This window comes from Scheffersomyces stipitis, chromosome 5, assembly GCF_000209165.1.
Source record: "Scheffersomyces stipitis CBS 6054 chromosome 5, complete sequence".
Classification (NCBI taxonomy): Eukaryota; Fungi; Ascomycota; class Pichiomycetes; order Serinales; family Debaryomycetaceae; genus Scheffersomyces; species Scheffersomyces stipitis.
The window spans coordinates 178,231-193,291 of NC_009045.1; the positions used below are offsets into that span (position 1 = coordinate 178,231).

The 15,061-nt window shown below is 41.3% G+C and overlaps 6 protein-coding genes across 6 annotated transcripts; 4 read left to right on the top strand and 2 right to left on the bottom strand. All coding sequences in view use genetic code 12, as the record gives it.

Moving 5' to 3' along the window:
• Positions 1–2,337: 2,337 nt before the first annotated feature.
• PICST_4276 (hypothetical protein) lies at positions 2,338–3,690 on the top strand (the record flags this gene model as incomplete). Its single annotated transcript, XM_001384653.1, has 1 exon — positions 2,338–3,690. A coding segment is annotated over one exon (1,353 nt), but the record flags the coding sequence as incomplete, so codon positions are not given.
• Positions 3,691–3,900: 210 nt separating this feature from the next.
• On the bottom strand, positions 3,901–4,983 carry RIM9 (pH-response regulator protein palI/RIM9; the record flags this gene model as incomplete). Its single annotated transcript, XM_001385016.1, has 1 exon — positions 3,901–4,983. One exon carries the CDS (start codon positions 4,981–4,983, stop codon positions 3,901–3,903), a length of 1,083 nt encoding a protein of 360 aa, XP_001385053.2.
• Positions 4,984–5,714: 731 nt separating this feature from the next.
• Positions 5,715–6,812, top strand: MET22 (3'(2')5'-bisphosphate nucleotidase; the record flags this gene model as incomplete). Its single annotated transcript, XM_001384654.1, has 1 exon — positions 5,715–6,812. One exon carries the CDS (start codon positions 5,715–5,717, stop codon positions 6,810–6,812), a length of 1,098 nt encoding a protein of 365 aa, XP_001384691.1.
• A 100-nt stretch (positions 6,813–6,912) lies between these two features.
• DHR2 (ATP-dependent RNA helicase DHR2 (DEAH-box RNA helicase DHR2) (Helicase JA2)) lies at positions 6,913–9,537 on the bottom strand (the record flags this gene model as incomplete). The annotated part of the gene is made up of 2 exons (XM_001385017.1): positions 6,913–8,982; positions 9,115–9,537. 2 exons carry the CDS (start codon positions 9,535–9,537, stop codon positions 6,913–6,915), a joined length of 2,493 nt encoding a protein of 830 aa, XP_001385054.2.
• A 483-nt stretch (positions 9,538–10,020) lies between these two features.
• MSY1 (tyrosyl-tRNA synthetase) lies at positions 10,021–11,679 on the top strand (the record flags this gene model as incomplete). The annotated part of the gene is made up of 1 exon (XM_001384655.1): positions 10,021–11,679. The coding sequence occupies one exon, from the start codon at positions 10,021–10,023 to the stop codon at positions 11,677–11,679; it is 1,659 nt and encodes a 552-aa protein (XP_001384692.2).
• A 1,111-nt stretch (positions 11,680–12,790) lies between these two features.
• GPX2 (glutathione peroxidase) lies at positions 12,791–13,493 on the top strand (the record flags this gene model as incomplete). Its single annotated transcript, XM_001384656.1, has 1 exon — positions 12,791–13,493. One exon carries the CDS (start codon positions 12,791–12,793, stop codon positions 13,271–13,273), a length of 483 nt encoding a protein of 160 aa, XP_001384693.1. The 3' UTR covers positions 13,274–13,493.
• Between the last annotated feature and the right edge of the window lie 1,568 nt (positions 13,494–15,061).

The window sequence follows — 15,061 nt, forward strand, 5'->3', positions numbered from 1 at the left end:
TTTAGGAACCTCTTGAGATGGCTTTAAATTGAAGAACTGTTGCTGAGCGGCAGCTAGAATCGACACAAAAGAACTCCATAGCACTAATGGTAGGAGATTGAGACAACTGAGAGGCATGGTCAATGAAACATACCAAATTATAATGCCTCCATAAGCTTAGTCTTCAAAGTAAACCACTCCAGTGTAGAAGCAAGATGCGGTAGGAAATGGTAAGAATTGGAATGACTATGTTCCCCCATATTAGGTCACATGACCTGTCTGGTTATGTTCCAAATGTAAAGTCTTATCGTGTGATGCAGCTAGATTTCGCAGCAATTTCAGGCGACTAAATCTGGACTTACATGCTGGCACATATTGCAAGAACTTGGAGCTGTTTTCTGGATTTACATGCGCTATTAGAACCTTCTGGTATAAAGTTTGTCATTCGTGTGTTCTCTTCTGTTTTCATATTTCCATCTCCGTTCGGTATCTCTGTACATATTGTAGTAGTCTCACTATTATGAGAGCGCTCACCACTCCCAACACTATAGAAGTTCCCATTAATACACCTCGAAGCACGAACCACATTTTCCTGAAAAGATTCTTGCTCTTGAATGACAATGAAATTTTCTTCAGTTTGGGAAAGTACCGAATTGTTAGCAAGAAAATAATGAAAAAGGAGCTTGAAATCACCACTCTGTATGTTGCAGTAGTGATCCTATTCCATATTCTCGAGAAAGGAAGGCCGATTTTGAGGAGTGGATTGATTCTGTTAATGGAAGAAAACATGTCAAAAATGTATGCGGTGAAATTGTTGACTTCGTTTATCAAGAGTCCAACGTTGGCGCTCATATGCTCCATCTTAACTTTCGTGTTTTCCAAATATGTCTCCATTACAATTACTGATTCATTAATAGATTCTTCTACCTTTAATTTGGAATGGTTTAGAAAAGAATCTAGTTGCTTTTCGTATGTTTGTGTGAGTCCTTTTATAGCACTCTCTAGTCTCTCTTCTATAAGCTCGTGTTGATGAATAATTAGTTGGTTGTTTACCGAGATTGCCAGATTCATATCCAGGACAATTCCTTTATCTTTCTGTAGAATGATCAGCAACTCGTTCGTTAACTCCTGATTCATACCAGTCGAGGAAATTAGTTTTTCTAGCTTATTTTCCATGTATTCCACTATCTTAACTGAATTTTGAGAAGAAGCTAACACTTTTTCTGAAACTTCATCAATGACTACATCGATGTTGCTCTTCTTGTTCACAATTTCTGTGGACAATTCATCCAATTGGGAAATGATAGAAGTGAAATGTCCATCGATATTTCCTAGAAATGTGTCCACCTCTTCAGAATAATCCTTTAGTAACAGAATAGAATCATGTAGTACAAACTTAAGGTGGGTATTGTAGTTTTGAAGTTCGCTTTGCATCTCCTGTCTATCTCTCTTTTGATCGCCAATAATACTGTTCATAGTCGCAAGAACTTCATCAAACTTGTTTTTGAGAATAGCTTCTCTTTCTTTACTATTTCCATTTGATTTCTTGATATCTTGGAGGAATTTTGAATACACAAGAGTTATATTTTGGTACAAATCTATTATCTGTTCTTTTTGATAAGGAAATGATTCTTGATAACAAATAGTTGCGATTTCGCGATAGTAGCCACTAAACGTCGTCCAGTACTGTGGGGTGTGCTGCAACTCAGCTATACATAATTCTACCCCATTGGTCAAATCATTGCAATATTCTGGATACATCATTCTCGCTTCTTGGAATTCGCAAATGGATAACTTCACTGCCAGAACTTTGCGTTCGTAAGGATCTAATGATTCTATTCCTTGGGCTGAGCATTGAGGAAGGATATTGCTTATCGAGTCCATCACACATTTGTTGTTTTTTATATTATAGTATAGTTCTGTAAAGTATTGGTTGTTACCAGGTAGGAGTTGCTCGACAGGTCTGTTTTCAATTTGGTTTTGGTAGTACATGGCCGACACTGCTACTATGTGAAAAGAAAGTAGCGCACATAGCATATTGTAGAATAGTATAGTGAATGAAAAATGAGAATGAAAACAGGATAAAGCACTACTTTTTTAATTAAATCCTTACTTTGACAATTCCATAAGAACTTGTAATATCGTCTTCTTTTACCTGTTTTTCTTCTTGTTTTTCAAGCAATAACCATGAAACACTTCCTAAACTAAAGAATGAAATGGATGCAAAATCCTGTATATGGTTCTGCTGACATAATCGATCAACCGAATGAATTTTTCATTTCTTGAACCTGGGTTTACAAGACTTCTACTCTCTTACCAGAAACCTTAGTTAGGATGATCACACGGAGTCTAAGAACGTCAAGATTGACGGTACGAAGACATTATCTGACTCTGCCGCTCCTGTTTGTTCCAAATGAGGAAATACACCGATTTGAAGGAGAACTCTTAACGAATGAAGAGAATGAAGCACTGATTCCAGACAGACCTCAGCTTCAACAGTCTCAGAAGTACCACCACAATATCATAAGTCCAGAGGATGTAGCCGACCTTATCACACGACCAAACATTAATGATACTCTAATTACTGTTCTTTCGCAGGATAGCACTTTCTTGGGTAGTTCATCTCATAAGCTAGTCAACATCGATCCGAGTAAAGCTACAGAACCTGCCAAACTTAGATTCGCTAATATCGGGCTCAGGTGGATAAGCCTCTTCAACAAGCAGGTGAGGACGCTTTCTGAGTTACCCTCTAGTTCCGAGACTTTCAGCTTCAGTTTCCAGAAAAAACTGGTCAACGATATCATTTCTTCCAAATATGCTGAAGTATTGTCAGAGCCCGATTTCTACCTTTATACCAACGAGAACTTGAAATCTTTCTACGATTCTTTCAAGGCATTTACTAATAGTGAAAGAAGACTTCATGGCTTGCTTGCTCCTTCAGAGTTGGCACATACAGTTTTCTTTGAAAATGTCACATTATTCCTCATAGGCACAACCGAAGTAAGAGAGAGCTCTGCCAACTTTGAAGTTTTGATCTCGTTTTTAGAGCAAAATGCCAGTTTCTGTACTTCCCAGAATCTCCAAGAGATTTTGGTTCATCTAATCCACAACTTGTACGAATCAAAGCTACCCTCTATTCAATCTAAACTTGCATCCTTTAACGAATTCTTCGATAGCCAGGAATCGCTGGTAGAACAATCTAAGTTCTTTGGGTTGGAACCCGGGACTTTGGACAAATTGGCTTTCTTGATGTCGGTGTCGGGCAATATCGACAAAGCGAATAAGATTTTGTCGTTTTTGATAGAGAAGCATGGTATATGCCCCTCTCAGGATACCATCAACATATTCCTTTCTAACTACCAAAAAAGTAACCGGTCTACTCTAGGCAGAGAGAAGTTTCTTAGAGAACTTTCATTTCTTAAACCAGCTCTTTGTCATAGAAGTTTGAGTTCTATCGAGTTCAGTGTGTTGCTTGAATACACAGTTAACGACATACAAGATTTGCATCAGTTCATCAATTTGGTAACCAGCAACAAAAACGGAACCAAACTCTTGTCTAAATATCAGTTGGATCTCTTGAAAAAACTTCAGGACATACAGAAAGCTTCACAATTTACAAATACAGAAAAGGCACTCCAGTATACTCAGTTGGTAGTAAGGCTAGTAGAGAGTCAGGTGAAGTTATCATCTCAGGCGGTTGAATTAGTAGAGGCAGAGAACTACAAGTTGGGTATGAAACATAATAATGGCGAAGCGATACGGTCACTTCAATAGATGTACATAGAAAGATAGTCAGTAGACATTATTTGCATTCCTATTTTCGTAACCCTATATAATGACCCGGTATAAATGATAAATATTGCTATGGATGAAATGAATTGAATAAATAATAAAGTAACGAGGTTACAATGAGTAGACAGTTTACAGGTCTCTTCTGATATTAAGATTTGAGAGGGGAATGTTTTCCTCCGAACCGTGACTGGAATTAAGAGAGATTTCTTCGTCTGCTGAGTCGTTATCGTTGGGATACGAATGGTGTACCCATCCAACATGGCTGCTGCTATTATTATTGTGTAATGCAAACTGATGCAGATTAGTGTCTGTAAATCTTATGTCGTTGCTGTTTTTGTTCTGGGTGCTGTAGAAACCGTTTGTATAGACATAGAAGCCATCATCACTATCGTTTCCATGAGACTGGCCCACGATTTTCTTTCTCATTCTCATTTCGTCATTTTCGTATAGTTGCTCACTCTGAAGGTACTTTCTAGACTTTATTGATCTTTTGATGAAGCACGACATCGTCGTAAGTATGGCAAGAGCGATAATGGGTACCAACTGGAGCCAGCCTAGGTAACTGAGATTAGGAATGAATAGCAAGATATCCGAGAGAAATCCAAGCAAATTGCACAAAAATGACAATATAGCAGCCGCTTGCATCAAGTCTAGCCACGGAGTTATGTCTCTATTCTTTTTCCTAGACGAAGCCGACTCTTGGTGTGCGTTTTCTGTTGGTTCACTGTCACTTCTGGATGGAGGTTTCAAGAAGCTCTGGGTCACATGTTCGTCTTCTACACTTTTAATATGGAAGCCCCGCTTTATCCGCAGCATTATCGGTATATCGTCATCGAGCCATTGCAAAAATATCAACACGAGTACTATCAATGTTAAAATACATGAAAAACAAAAGGCTATGACATGCACGATCAATAGCTTGGAAATGGTATATGTCACGGACGATGGGAGTCGTACGCCGTTGTTGTCGAAATCGTTATCATTAGCCATGAGGTAGAATGTGCTGTTGACCGAAGGATAACCAATCCTGGGTTCAGAACAAATGCCTTTGGTAGCATCACAGATTCCGAAGACTCCAAAGGTGAAGTTTCTATAGCTGGAAAGATAGATATTTGTAGACGGCAGAGTGATAGGAACAGAGATCACGGGGAGAAGCTGTATCACCAAACAGATACAGCAGACTCCCCATAGTATCAAGAGAGTCTTGTACATGAGCCTTGGTTGTTGTGGATGGAAGTGAACAAATGGTTATATGGTACGGTTTGATTTTATAGATATTTCTGAGACTGTATGTTGAGAGCAGAAAGTATAACGAGCTTACCTGAGTGGATTTTATAGCAAATGTGAGAATTATGGTTACATGAAAATTACAGCCAGTGATCAAATATAGCGACGAACTGGTATGGAAATTGCAGTTTATGCCAATTTTGGAGAAGATTTTGTATTCGAATTATTAGAAATTCCAAATAAAATATTAGCAAACTCTATGTGAAAATTATAGTAAGAATTTATGAGAGTAGGCCGAAAATCAATGAGAATTGTAAAATGTAAATTCAAGATTATACCACTTTTCTATTTTCAATTCTTAGCACTTAAATTAGTACTACGTTAGAAGATGTATACTAACATGTAGATAATCTTACGGGAATTCCCAAAGAAATCAAGTTTATATGACTCTTCTTCCCATTATGTCACATGATCAATATCTCATGATCTCACATAATCGATTAGAGGTATGAATTTCCTTATATTTTTCACTACCTTCTGTTCTCTATTTCTCATACTGAATGAATCGGAGATTGTTGAAAAAAGTCTTTGTTTTCTTGTGTTTAACTACTTTGTCCGTTTTGTTGTTTAAACTTGGCCGAACGCTCCGAATTGCGCCCGCTCCCAGGCTTCCCTCCCATTATTCCAAACTGTTTTACCCCACCAATAACAAGAAAATGTCGTCGATTTCTGCCCAGCACCCTTATTACAAGGAATTGGAGATTGCTACATTGGCAGTCAAGCGTGCCTCGTTGCTCACTAAGAAATTGAGCGATTCTATAGGCGTTACACAGAAATCTGGAACCCAGACAAAGGACGATAAATCGCCTGTAACTGTAGGAGATTATGCAGCTCAGGCTATTATCAACTATGCTATCCAAAAAAACTTTCCTGGTGACGAAATTGTCGGAGAGGAAGACTCAGACACTTTGAGAGAAGACACAGATGAATCTCGGAAGTTGTCGGGTCGCATTCTCGAGATCATCGAAGATGTCCAGGACAATACTTCTACCTATAGTGACAAGATTGGCACACTTGAGAACTTGCAAGATATTTATGAGAGCATAGACCTCGGTATTTCCCAAGGTGGAGATAAAGGTAGAATTTGGGCCCTTGATCCAATTGACGGCACCAAAGGATTCCTTAGAGGCGACCAGTTTGCAGTGTGTTTAGCTCTTATTGTAGATGGTGAGGTAGTATTGGGCGTTATTGGCTGTCCCAACTTGCCTGAGATTATCCTTTCCAACGAAGATATGACGGGTACTGTTGGAGGTTTGTACTCGGCCGTAAAGGGCGTTGGTTCGTTTTATACAGCCTTGTTTGACTCTGACAAGTTTGTTCCTTTGTCGAAGCAAGAGAGAATCAAAATGACCACTAACACTTCGCCAGCCAGTATTAAAGTAGTGGAAGGTGTAGAAAAGGGCCATTCTTCTCATTCAACGCAGTCAAAGATCAAAGACATCTTGGGTTTCAACCGTGAAATCGTTCATAGACAGACCATAAACTTGGATTCCCAAGTCAAATATTGTGTATTGGCTAAAGGACAGGCTGACATCTACTTGCGTTTACCAGTCAGTGATACCTATCGTGAAAAGATCTGGGACCATGCTGCTGGTAACATCTTGGTGTATGAAAGTGGTGGTCAAGTCGGTGATATCAGCGGTGCCCCTCTTGACTTTGGTAAGGGCAGATTCTTGCAATCCAAGGGTGTCATTGCTGGTAATACCCACATCTTCCCTGCTGTTATCAAAGCAGTAGAACAAGCCTTGAATTAAAGAGTACTCAACTTTAACTTAAACTCTAACAGTCTCATTTCCAATGCAATGTATTTATGTAATGCTAAATTGTGTGACAATGTATATATATAATGTAAGCCTAATCGTGCACGTTGATCTTGGATGCTCCAAGAATATGCGGTGCCACTTCTTGTATCCAACCCAATTCAATGGCAGAACAACTTCTCCCGTACCCCTTAGCCGTGTAGACGTACTCTATGTACATTATTGCGTCCAAGTTCAGCTTACCAAAAAGGTTGGAAGATGGATGTATACTTATGAGTTGACCTGTGTTGAACGTTCTATACGATCTATCCGGCATTCCTACAGCTGTATTCGTGATGTAGCCCTTCAAGAACGACTTGAGAACTGCTGGAACATCCAAAGGCTTCTTCAACTCGTCTTCAATGTCGCTGTCGTTAGTGTTGTTCAAGTTTACTATGCCTAGCTGAGCTTCTAAGTTCTTCAACTGTTCGTCTCTTTCTTCCCTCTTGATACTATCATCTTGTTTGATAGTAGTTATCATATATTGTTTCAACTGTTGTCTGACTTTGAGAACATTCTTGAAGCCCTTATAGCTCAAATGCAAATCTTTGCACCACGACTTAAGTTCTCCCGTATTTCCTGCTGCAGATAGTTCTTGGTAGTAATTGAAATACTCTTTAAGACCAATCAAATCACCATGTCGGATACCAAGAGGACAATACTGGCGTCTTTTGTAGTTGACTTCGTCTCGTAATTCGCCATTTGCAGCTCCTACATTTAATACCAAGTTGTCCACGGAAAGACACGATACAATATCTATAACAGCAGACAACACACCAAACTCAAAAGCTGTTAAGAGAACTACTGATAGTTGTGGTTGTAATGGTAAAACGGCCATCTTATATCCCAAAGGTGTAATCTTGCCGCTGTCGTTCAAAGCCCCAAGAGAATATAAAGTATTCAAGGCACTTAAGATAGCATCCTGGCCAGGATGCTCCAACCACGACCAGTTCAACAAGTCGTCTATTCCTAACTTCTTTAATGTCAAGATGGGCATCACCACGTCATTTCTCATGATTTCCGATTCCTGCTGCTTAGGAAGCAGATCCAGAAATACCTTCTCCAGATAAAGACGGTAGACTTTACCAGCAGATTCTCTACCAGCTCTACCAGCTCTTTGCCTTGCTGAAGCCTGTGAAATTGGAGTGGTTAATAATGTAGATAATCCCAATTGATGTTTCCATACTTTAACTTTTCTCAATCCTGAGTCTATAACGTATTTGACACCACTGACAGTGATGGAAGTTTCGGCAATATTGGTAGCGAGAATAACTTTTCTCCTTCTTGCAGGAAGCTTTTCGAAGATCTTAGCTTGTTTGGCTGGAGACAAAGCAGCGTAGAGAGCCATTGGTACTAGCAATGGTGCCTGTTTTGGAAGCAATGGTGCCACCTGAGTCAATACGGTGACGCAGCTATCGATTTCTTCTTGGCCCGGTAAGAAACAGAGAATATCTCCCTCTTGTTCTGCTAAGTTGATTTGAATAACACTCCTTACCATGGTATCCACAATATCCTCAGAAGAGTCAGACAAATAGAAGGGAGACACAGGAAACATTTTACCTTCTATGAAGAGAATAGGGGCATTACCGAAGAACTTACTGAAGAGCTCGGCATTTAACGTAGCCGACATGACTATGATTTTCAAATCTCTTCTGGTTTTAGTTACAATAAGTTGTTTCAAGAATCCCATGATAAGATCTGTCAATACTGTTCTTTCGTGAGCTTCATCTAGTATTATGGTGGAATACTTCGACAACTTGCTGTCTATCATGAGTTCTCGCAAAAGCATACCATCGGTGAGATACTTCAACTTCGTCTTTTGTGGATGAGTGATATTAGAGAATCTGACCTGGTAACCAACTTCTTGTCCTAATTGACATCCATACTCTTCACTGACTCTCGCAGCCAAAGATGCAGCAGCAACTCTACGTGGCTGTGTTACAGCTATCAGTTTACTGTTTAGAGGCATCAAGAACTGGGGGATTTGGGTAGATTTACCTGACCCAGTTTCACCAATTACTACAGTGACTTGGTTGTTGGTGACATAATCTATGACCTCATCCTTGTGTTGGTAAACTGGAAGTTCTTTTCTGAACTCAAGCAACTGTTCAGCCTTTTTGGCCAACTGAGCTCGAGTAGATTCTGAAATTTCGTAGAATCTGTTGCTCGAATAGTAGTCTTCTTCTTCGTCATCGTCGTCCCCGTCACTATTGTAGAAAGTGACATTCTTGGTTGAAGAACTTTTGGAAGAACCAACTTCAACGTCTTTTTTGTGCTTTTTCTTGTCTTTGTTCTTCCTGGGATTTTTTGTTTTGATCTTATTCTCCTCCTCATCATCTTCATCCTCTTCTTCATCTTCTATTCGTTCTTCTACTTGTTCTTCTTTTTCTGGAGCATCTTCAATAATTTCTTCACCCTCGTCCTCCTCTTCGTGATGTTCAAAATTTCCTTTTTCGACGGAATCGTTATTCTTCTGATTTATCACGTCTTCCTTTTCTTCGGTATCAAATTTGAACTTCTTGTTGCTACTGTGGATCTGGAAATTGTTTTCATTTGCAACTGCATGTTCCTGACTGAGATGAGCATCGGCATCAGACTTTGTCTTGGTTTTATTATTTCTCTTTCTCTTTCTCTTTTTTGAAGCTGGAGCCGAACCGTCTCCAGAATACGGGAGTTGCATTTTTCTGCTACTTCTATAACAAAACCGAATCTGTAATCAGTCCATAGAGAAGAGACTCTGTTCAAGACTGAAGCGAAATTTATATAGATCTGTAACTTTAATATGGAGATGCGACAAAATCTTTATTCTGATATCGATTTATATGCACTCTGACATCATTGTCTTAGTGAAAAGTTCAAGAAAAGAAGAACGGAGAAGAAAATGAAGACCGAAGACGGGTAGAAAATCAGCATTAAAGGAAAGAGTTAATTTGCCTCGAGGTACTGAAATATCGAAAAACTGCTTAGTGAAAGTGGAAGTTTACCAATTCGGATTTTTATGGTACAATATATACCTATTATTAGCACTGTGTACAGGCAAGCTTCTAAAATGATTTTGATGCGACTTCCAATTTCTCCAACTCTGAGCTAGTCAAGCTTCAAGTCTGTTTCATTAATAGTTCCATATTCCGATCCACTCGAAGTTCTAAATAAATCTAGCGAGATGTTGAGGGGAAGAATCGGCGTATTTGTCCAGTGTCGTTCTTTGAGCAGACTTAGGGCGACCGCAAGGCCCGTTTCTTTTGGCAAACTGTTGAGGTTCAACTCTTCCACTATCAAATCAGATGTGAATATTGAACAACTGAAAAATAGTGCTAGCCAGCCAGCTTCTTCAAATACAGAGAAGATAGAGGCTCCTGTTGAAGAAGACACTCCTGATACCATCACCATTGTGCCTGCTCTTAAGGAATTGACCGGCTCAGCAAATTACCAGCCCGATTTAGATATGCCTCTTGTTGGCCATTTGCAATCACGGTATCTTGTAGAATCGATAACCGACGATGCTTTGTTCGACTTGACTCTGCCTGAAAGCACCAAGAAGTTCAAATTGTACTGTGGAGCCGATCCAACTGCCGAATCGCTTCATTTGGGTAATCTCTTGCCATTGATGGTTCTTCTTCATTTCAACTTGCGTGGCCACGATGTAGTAGGACTTGTAGGAGGAGCTACTGGTGCTGTAGGAGATCCCAGTGGCAGAACTACAGAAAGATCCCAGATTGAAGATAAAGAGAGAGAAGATAATGTATCCAAGATCCAGAAACAATTGGTGACGTTTTTGGAGAATGGTGTAGCCTATGCCAAATCGCGTAACTATCCTATAGCAGGAGAAGGAAGGATTTTAACGGCTAATAACGCCAGCTGGTGGCTGTCGATAGGCATGTTAGAGTTCCTTGCCAAGTATGGCAGACATATCCGTGTATCTTCAATGCTTGCGCGTGATTCAATTCAGTCTAGATTGAAGGACCAACATGGTTTAGGATTCAACGAGTTCACCTACCAGATCTTGCAAGCCTACGACTTTTGGCACATGTTCCGGGAAGATGGGGTCAACATGCAGATAGGTGGCAATGACCAGTGGGGTAATATTACCGCTGGTATCGACTTGATCTCACGGTTACAGAGACATTTTGGAAAAGAAGGTGTAGAGCCACAAAGTGCCTATGGTATGACTGTGCCGTTGTTGACTTCTCCCACGGGGGAAAAGTTTGGCAAATCGGCTGGGAATGCTGTTTTCATCGATGAAAAGTACACCACGCCGTACCAGATGTACCAATACTTCATCAACAGTCCAGACGATATGGTTGCAAAGTTGCTTAAAACGCTTACATTGTTGCCATTGAGTATTATAGACGGTTATATCTTGCCCAAACACGAATCCGATCCTGGTTTGAGAATTGCCCAGCGTATCTTGGCTCGTGAAGTTGTGGACTTGATCCATGGTGAGGGTGTCGGTGAAGAGATGGCCTACATCACCAGTTTCTTATTTCCTACACCCGATCAGCCATTCAACGATACTGTATCTGCAGATCGGTTGATCCAGAATTTTAGGAGATCGGGCATTTTGGTGAACTTGAAGTTTTCGGAAATCGAGAACATCGACGACTTACGTATGAGCAGCTTGTTAGCCCAGATCACCAACAAGTCCCGTAGAGAAGTGAAGCAGTTGATCAAGTCAGGAGGAATCTACATGGGTTTGGAGAGAGATCAGTTTGAGGATCCCGAAGATGTAGTATTGTTTGACCGTGATAACCACTTGATCGACGGCAAGTTACTTCTTGTCAGAGTGGGCAAGCAGAATTATTATGTTGTTGAGTTCAGTTAAGAGGGTAGATGTATATAGTCAGTGCTGACGTTCGTGTAAATAGAAAACAATCTTAACGTTGACCATGAGCATATTAGAGAATAGTTAGAAAAGTACGTATTTTTAGGCTATCAGTTACTTGGTAATCGACTACCGGACTATTTAGTTAACATTGTAAATGCGCTATATGTTAGTGACAATTAAGACAATTCTTGACCGCGAAATCTTACTCTAACAGCTGACGGAACTGACGGAAGTCTGATAGTCTTCGCAACTATCAACCATGGTATTCATACATTTATCTTGTGGTGTGAGAAGACAGAAAGCCGAGGATAAAGGCCGACTTTTTTCACTTCAGTAGCTGCATTACCGACGCGGCCGTCACTACACAGCCTTTTCTAACCGAACTTAGCTATAGTAACTGTATACACAAGCGTTGTCCCAAGGATTTGTGGCTAGGAAAAGTGCCTCTCGTTGAGCTCATCGAAACGAATGCAAAATCTGACACAAATAGGAAGGATGCGAGGAAAAAGAATTCCACTTTGACAGATTAAAGCCGATCTAGACAGTCTCAGATTAGTGAGCAGAGCACATAGCCACCATTTCAGCCTCGGCGAGTCTCTACTCTGACTGAAGATTTTGACAGATCAGGTTTAAGTCCGAGTTGTGATTCGGCTTTCTGTTGCAACCATTTGCTCGAATTCCGAGCCGGTTGAAATTCAGTGCCAGAAAGGAAGATGAAGATCTGAGGCATTAACGGGAGCAAGTTGGGCTGTGTGTATGGTCGTTCCCGAGCCAGGATCTACTGTGCTAGGTAAGCATGGTGCCAGAGCCGTCTGGGCTAGCTGAGTCAGCAGAGTTGGCAGATTTGGCAGAAACGCTGAAAATTCCACAGAATTATAATTACTCCAGTCTCAATTAGGCCACCAACACCGAGTACCGTGCAGTTCTCCACCACTCCGTGCAATTTTAAGCTCAGCCCGAGAAAAAACATCTCTATTATGCAGAAACGTCTTCTGTCATCTGCTTCATGCCTTGATGGGACCATTTGGTATATAAGCAAGGGCATTTGCCGTTGGATTGGAGAATCGTTAATTTACTCTTCTCTCAGCTAAATCAAATAAATTCCATAATGTCTAAATTCTACGAGTTGACTCCTAAGGACGCCAAGGGCAACGACTTCCCCTTCGTGGAATTGAAGGGCAAGGTTGTCGTTATTGTCAACGTCGCTTCCAAGTGTGGCTTTACTCCTCAGTACAAGGAGTTGGAAGAATTGAACAAGAAATACGAAGGCAAGAACGTTCAAATCATCGGTTTCCCTTGCAACCAATTCGGCCACCAGGAACCAGGCACTGCCGACGAGATCGCCAGCTTCTGTCAATTGAACTACGGAGTCACCTTCCCAGTGTTGGCCAAGGTCGAAGTCAACGGCGACAACGCCGACCCAGTGTACAAGTTCTTGAAGGGCGAGAAGTCCGGAGTTTTGGGCTTGACCAGAATCAAGTGGAACTTCGAGAAGTTCTTGATCGACAAAAACGGTAAGGTCGTTGAAAGATTCTCCTCTTTGGCTAGTCCATCCAGTCTTGGTCCAAAGATCGACCAGTTGTTGAAGTAATTATTGCATTATTGCAATTTTACTTCACTGAGACTCCAACGTTGAAATTGTCTCTTGAAGCTATCATGCGTTGAAATCACTTCTTGATTGTAATTCAGTTTCTTACTGTTACTTTCTTGGTTCTAATTTAATTACTTAATTGAGAAGCTACCTGTGTCCCAAAAGGGCACTGCTTCGCACTATTTATGTTTGCCATATCTAATTAATGCCTATTCTTGATAACCAGTGTGGTGGAACGATTATCGTGTAATTGTAAATACGTCATATAGACCCCTTCCATAGCCTGACACAAAGATCATAACCGTTTTCTGGGGAAGGGATGACAACAGTGAGGCTCAGGGCTCAGGCACTCCTGCTGGCGAAAGAGGCCCCCACAGGATAGGATAGAATACAAGGAGCAACCGCAGATACTGGGTCTGTCTGAAATGGTCAATGGCCCTTGGGAATCGACAGAATACAGGGACAACAGAAAAAGGGTATCTAATTGCCGGCTGCACTTGAACGCCAGCGATGTAATTCCCAATCGCTACCAATCCATTGCGTACCCGTTCAACAGCCACATGCTGCCTTCAAAAATAGAAGGCTTGTCTGAAATCAGCCAACGGTATCAAGGGGTGAAAAAGAAACAATGGACCCATCTAGGCCTGCTTCGTTCTATTCCTCGCAACCAGAGCCTGGAACCGTTGATCCAGATGTGTCAATTCAGTGATAAAACCACCAACAAGGCCCATACTGTGCCAATCTGTTGCTGATAGTGCTCTATTTGGCGTGCAAACTCCCTCTTATTAGCTTTAGCTATAAGCTACTGATAATATCCCACACCTAGAACTGCCTACGAAACGGGCGAAATACCGAGGCTGTACCGTTCACAAATCTTCGTGGTTACAGACGCTACAAGCTGGACGGACTTTGCCGGCCATGTAGATCCATCGCCAACATCGGGCCATTGTTCGATAACGATTGCAAATGGAAGCTGAATTGACAACTGATAGACCTGGCAGAAATCTGATACGACAGAGATGCCGAGGATAAACTGGCCGAAAACGGAATCCCAAACCAGAACAGTAGCAACCTGCAGCAGCATCCACACCGCAATACATACCAGAGTGACAACAGCACCCCAACAAATTTCAAAATAGCTCTTTGCCGTTACCGCTTACTTACAGTCGTGCGCGCACCATAGAATCTGGTAGATTTCTCACGGGCGCAAATTAGTCAGTTTCTTTTCTGTCTCACGTCTTCTGACTCAACTAGGAACTTGGTCCTGTGCACGACCGCCATATCCCCATACATTCCTGATCTCATTATATAGCTGGGTCTATCTCCTATTTCCCGGATCCACAAGCTGGAGCTTTTTCTTCACCTCTGCAATTCTTCAATCTGGCGCTTTTTCGTTTCCATCACCTCCACCTTTGTGTCTGTCCCGATTGGCATCCTCCACATTCCATCCCTCTGGTCTTGTCGGCTGTGCTCCCACTGTCTCCAGAGCTCTGGCTGTGCCCCCACCTGCCCCCCACACTTTCCACAGTTGCGAACTAAGCTAGTATTGAAAAAGTGAAGGAACTCCACGTCCCTATTTCCCACAGAGACTGGCTGAAACTCCTTCTGCTCCGTATAGAAGTCCATAGAACGTCGACACCTTGTTGACTAGCCACTTTCACGCTCTCCTTACAACACTCTCCCTAACATTATTTCCAGTAGTACGCTACTGTACTTGTCATAGACAGAACTGTGTCCATGAACTGATTGCAACCTCCCTTGTCATTTAACCAACTTTGTCTCCTGGGT